Source organism: Micropterus dolomieu, linkage group LG11 (genome assembly GCF_021292245.1).
Source record: "Micropterus dolomieu isolate WLL.071019.BEF.003 ecotype Adirondacks linkage group LG11, ASM2129224v1, whole genome shotgun sequence".
Classification (NCBI taxonomy): Eukaryota; Metazoa; Chordata; class Actinopteri; order Centrarchiformes; family Centrarchidae; genus Micropterus; species Micropterus dolomieu.
The window spans coordinates 21,920,646-21,926,645 of record NC_060160.1 but is presented as its reverse complement, the minus strand read 5'-3'; the positions used below and the strand labels follow the sequence as shown (position 1 = coordinate 21,926,645).

Here is a 6,000-nt window from a genome sequence, read left to right as displayed (position 1 = left end):
CCCGGAGAATCCCTAGCAAAAAGCCAGGATCGGGCAGCTAGCGTGGGACCCGTGCAACAGGCCAAAAGCAGACTGTCGACAAGCAGTAAGACTTAACAACATTCTGTGGTCAGAGATGTCCCGTAAATATTTCCTTTTAACTCCTAAACTCATAGCTTACTTTCATTAGTTCTCCTATGCCGTATGAGTCAAATGCTTCCCACAATCGAACCTCCATTCCTCATTGTTCAGCAATTGTTTATTTTCCCTGTATTTAACCACCCTTTTATATTGCATTAGTTAGAGAATAAATTCACTGTAATATAATCAAGAGCTGTGTGTGTTGCCCATTTCTACGTCCCTGCCAAGAGAATTGACCCTTTAGATATGAGACTGACTGACTGATTTAAGATAATTGAGCGATTATTAACTAACTGATCACTAGTAATAACTGTATAATAATTAAAAGCTACCTAGAGGTCTGGAGACTCTAGGATTATAACAACTCCGGTGGTGCCCTGAAACGAGGAAAAATTTTGATTTTATGAATATTAAAATTCATAATTGGGTATTAATTCTCATAAATTTATTAAAATTCATATCTAATCTAGCCATGCTACACTATTATGATTATTTATAAAATGCTCACAGTAATGAGGCTATTATCTAAGAGGAACCACTAACATGTCCTCATTGAGGAGGACAAGATATTTCGATGGATTTGTATTGTGTGTGTGTGTGTGTGCGCGTGTGTGACAGAGGATAAGGGTGCTAGATGAAGCATGTAACAGTATTTGTCATGTCTTCATGGGAGGTCTTTTCCTCTCCACCAACCATTCTTTGACTGCCTTTTATAGACAAATGGATCATTTCACACACAAGGATCTCCCCCGAATATTTACAAAAGCAAAAAAGATTAGAAATCCAATTAAAAAACACAGTGAGCTAATAAAGCCTGTGCACCAAAGCATATCAGCTTTTTCTCAAAAAGTATTTTTGCTACTACTGCAAACACTTTCTTGGTAATATCCAAAAGCTTGTAGGGAAAATGCAGCTGTTCAATCTCTCTGTCAGTCATCCTGTGGCACTGCAACAATATCTCTCTTATATGAATGAAACTTTAACCCTGAACAGACAGTTTTTAGCTGGCACCAGCACAGTAGCTGCAGTTGTGCTCTGAAAGGGCACTAGAGAAGAGAGAGACAGATAGAGAAAGAGAGGCATGAGGGATGGAGGGAGACAAAAACAGGGAGTAGTGAGAGGGAGATGCATAGAGAGGGAGTGAGAGAGGGATAAAAAGATAGAGATGGGAGGGGAAAGAGCAGCGAGAGCAACCCAAGGACAAGCGTAGCCCCGTCTCAAATTCTGCCTCGCCAGTCAAATCCATGAGACCAACATAATGTTCCCCTTCTGAATCCGCGAAGCGTTTTTCATGTCAGCCGGGGAGATGGGTATCACACAGTGCACCGATTCACCTCCATCCGATGAGGGCAGATAGTTATGGTTCAATTCTAAGAGGCCCAGCAAGCGTCTATTCAAAGATGAAGCAAGGGAGAACTGGCTTGGGTGCAACGGAGAGGAATTCAATAAATCACCTCCAGTATGTAAGGGCCAATGCACTCCGGCAAACACACACTCGAAACACATACAGTTCACAGTGAGAAAAAAGAAAAAAGAGGATGGATAAGTCATGGGGAAAGACAGCAATGCTGCGCTTGGCTGGCATTGCAGCTACTCCGGCACTCCTTGGCAGCATAAATTGAATATGAGTGTCTATGTGCGTGATTGATGATCTGCACGTAAGTGAGATTTACCATTAAGGACGTGCACTAAAAAAATATAGTGTTCAGGCAGTTGCACATCTGTGTGTGAGCTGCATGTGTGTATTTGTCTTTTGGGGCCTTTAGTTCTTCAGTTTTCTCCCCCTCTATAAGGTCTGCTGACTTGTGTAGCACTGACGAAAGAAAGAACAGAGCAGAAAAAGAAAGTGGTCATGGTGTTCTGACATCCCACGCCTAACTGCCAAACAGAGCACAGCATTAGAAGATCTAAGAGACAGTATGAGAGACACAGAGAAAGGGAAGAGTAGTGATAAACAGAGGAAAAAAGAAAGAACAACAACGCCTGGGAGAACAAGCTGCAACCTCATTTAGCTGTCCACTTTAAAAAACAGTCACTTTCTATCGTTCCATGCTGACTGCAAAACATTCCCATTAATAGGGGATAAATAAATTTTAAGAATTGTTCTCTCCTCACTCTCTCGATTTTATTGCTAACAAGGTGCTGGCTCCTCTGCGAACTGAAGTCCAGTTTCGTATGGATGGACTTGTCAAACTTAATCTAGTCAGATAAAAACACCTCTGCCAAAGCGTTACATGCAACAATGCTCTCTGTTTACTGTGCAATAAGCAAACTCTCAGTCAAGTTGTTCTCAACTTCAACACATCACACATATCTATCATATCTATTATTTCCAACAAATTATTATTTAATACCATCTTCTAATGGAGTTTAAGTTTACAAAGGCTGAAATAAAGAGAAACGTCAAAATAAGTAAACAAATCAGTGAAGGAACACAGCACCAGCAGCAGCTAATTAACACGTTTTTTTATTTAACAATTTGTCCTAGTGGCATTTTTTTCCCCCCACCAGATTTTCAACAACTCTGCCTCTGATTGGTTAGTATTCATTGCCTCCATTAGTTAAAGTCAGTTAAGGTCAAGGTTAAGAGGGGGTTAGGATTACCCAATCAGAGGCAGAGTAGGGGGCAGGACTTGGTGGGGAAAAAACAACGCTTCCTAGTGAGAGCTACTACTCTTAACACTTAAAGTCAGGAAATAATTTCTTAGTGAGCACTGGAAGATCCTCCCCCAGAAAAATTGTTTTCATAGCAGGAGTTAATAGGGGATGAGTGATTCTTTTAGGCTCACATAGAAAGTACAGATATAAAATAAGCATTAAAAGCACAACTGTGGCTTTCACTGGAATATCCAAACTAACAGTCAGTCATGTACCTTAGCAGAGAATATTACATTTTTCCTTCTGTCACCTGCATTTACAGCTCATTTGACATTTACATCTAGCATTTTGTCTGATAGGTGATCAGCAAACAGATATTGCTGACGTCGTTTCCCTGGCTGAAGCATTATCTATAGATAAACTTTAATTATAGCTGCTTAATAATTGTTCATTTGTTCAGTTTTACTGTCATCTGTTTACCGCTAACCATGCTAGCAATTAAGTGTGTGGGGCTAATGTGTTGCTAATAGGCATTTTATGTAATTATAGGCCTAATTGCTATTGGGCAAACTGCTATGTGCTTTACTCTTTTTTTGTCAACCTCATAGAGGTTCAACACTCTGTTGCTCATAGCTACTGTGTTGCTTATATGAAATTCAATTTAATATACTGTTAATTTACCGGTGGACTAACTGATGCGTTTTACTCTTTTTATTTGTACTCTTGTGTATATGTTTTCTAGTTTAATTAAAGTTTGACAGCTAGTCTATTCCTTTGTGAATCCAGTTTTCTTGTTACTGTATAATAATTACAATACAAGTATACAATTACACAAAGTCTGTTCTGTTCTACACAGTCCGACCGGCTAGCTGTGACCCCTTTCCCTTCCATGCATGGCAGCCTCCATATTGCCTGGACACAAGGAGCGCCATTGCACAACGCTCCATTTGTTTAACATGCGACACGTGGTGGGAGCCGCCAAACTGCACCACAATCAATTGGTTTTTAATGCTTTGAGTAGGCCCCTGAGCCAATTTGATGTGATTCACTGAGCTGGTGGCAAGCTGTGTGTGTGCAAGGGGCAGTCTGCTGTGTATGTAGCTGGTAGTGGATATAAGCATGGGTCATAAAGGGAGACAGATTGGTAGCTATCCACTGACGGTGGTGACAGCTGGGGTTAGCACCTACCAGCCATTTGGTGACAGAGAGAGCCATTGGAACACAATGGGGACGATGGGGCCATGGGGACAGATATGGACACATGGCTACTGCTGGCATGAAGGCATGATGAGTTGTACACTACAGTACAATGCGGCTATTGGTTAGTGGCTACTGCCAATTCCTCCAAGAGGCCTCATGACATAAGGCTGGAAGATGGATGGCCGTCAGGCTGCCGTACGGGCTGGTTGGGAATAACCAGTATGGACGACACATATGGCACTACATAACACATACAGTGCATACAAACACGTATCAGGCAAACATGAGCAGTTACACAAACATAGATGATGAGGTTGTGCATGTCCTGTTTGTGTGCTGACAGGTAAAGCATAACACATGACTAGAGAGTCTGTGAAGATCCCAGATCATGAAGAAAATGGTACGCACATGTAAATAAACACACGCATTGGTGCATCTAGATGCATGGACAAATACAGTCATACCTATGTGCACTTGTATCTAGAAGCAAACACATACACACTTGCACACAACAGACGGCATTGCACATGCTGAGCAGTTACACTATTAGAAATCTCATTCTTGTGATTCACCTTGTATTATTATCTACCACCCATGACATTTTTACACTCTCAACAGGCAGACTCAGCACCAGCAGCAAAAACAGTTAGCTTGTTAGTGAGCTAGCTTTAATCCTGTGTGAAACAAGTGTCACCAGGAAAGTGCAGCTCTGACTGCAAAGGTAGCAAGCTGCAGCAGGGAAGAGAAGGCTGGGTGAGTTAAGATACTCGTAGGAAAGGCAGGAGGTTGTGTGGCTGAAAGGCAAACTGAGTGGCTTGGAGGGCAGCTGCAGCTGGGTGTGGTGTGTGTGTTTCTGCCTGGCTGGTGGCCTGCTGCGACCAGATTACATGTTCACTGTCCCACAGCGGGAGTGGAAGTGAGATGGGTAGGACTGAGTGGTAAATGGCCACAGCGGGGAGCCACGCGGCTAGTTGAGCACTCCTCCAGTGAGTGGGTGCCGGACCATCAGCTGTGGAGTCCAGTGTTTCCCAATGTGTTCAGTAACAGAGACTTACAAGCAGGTTGTCTTTTCTGAGTTAACAGTTCTATGGAAACTTTCATCGGTTGCTTGAGGCAAACATCGTTTTCAATGACAGTACAAACAGTAAGCGCTCATAAAAAGCATTGGGCAATTTTATTTTTAGGGTTCCTACTAACATTTGTACCAGATGAAAATTTGCCCTCTTGGTTAACTCTGGAGATGCAATTACTCTATATTATTGAATACTAACACATATACATAATAATTATTCAGACTTTTAGTATCATTATAAGGATTTCAGGTTGATATTTGGCAACGATACAGTGTGTGACATAACCTGGAACAGCAAGATATTTCTCAAACATCCTGGCTCATAAATCCTAACAGTAAGGTGTTACCTATTCACCTGCATTTGTATGAAATTAAATTATGTGGCTGTGTGATTCATTAGAGCTAACTTTAGAAAAAAAAACTTGCGTTACCTGCAGGGTGGCAATTTATTTTCCAAAGAGAAAATAACGTCCTGCTTCAATAACAATATACAAGATTTACATGCTTATTATGTACTGTGCTATAATGTACTTCACAGCAGTATGGCACACTTTTAAATCAATATGTTTTACTCTACTGTATGAAATACTCAAGTGCTCTCTGTGTTGTACTGCAGGGCACTGTCCTTTAGCAGACTTTAAGTAAGAAGTCAATTTTGAAACTGTTTCACAAGAATCAAATACATGAGCCCTTCATGAGCAATGAAGAACAATGTACAAGGAATGTGCTCCAGGGGCTGCAAAAAGCCTCAAGCAAACATTAAAGCTTCTGGCAGACTGATTTAACTCCACAAAGCAACCAAATGAGAACACTCATGGTGCTAGGATCAATTAAAGCTCAAGCTTACAACAATTTACTAAACTACTAATGCTCTTTGTTGCTACAACATTAAGAAGGAAAACCTGGGATACATTCCAAACAATACTTACAGACAGCATGGATCTAAAAAGTGATTTGTGAATTGCTATTTTAGTTTCTAGAAACATTCTTGAAACATTTGTTTTTGTTGT

General features: G+C 41.0%; 1 protein-coding gene across 1 annotated transcript in view; it reads right to left on the bottom strand.

Moving 5' to 3' along the window:
• Positions 1 to 4,072: 4,072 nt before the first annotated feature.
• The window catches only part of LOC123979431 (RNA-binding motif, single-stranded-interacting protein 3-like), a 101,484-nt gene continuing 99,556 nt past the window's right edge, over positions 4,073 to 6,000 (bottom strand). Inside the window, exons 10-11 of the mRNA XM_046063345.1 lie at positions 4,383 to 4,398; positions 4,073 to 4,158 (exon numbers count right to left, since the gene is read on the bottom strand). Of these exons, the coding sequence (XP_045919301.1) occupies positions 4,073 to 4,158; positions 4,383 to 4,398 (102 nt within the window). The remainder of the gene's footprint in view (positions 4,159 to 4,382; positions 4,399 to 6,000) is intronic.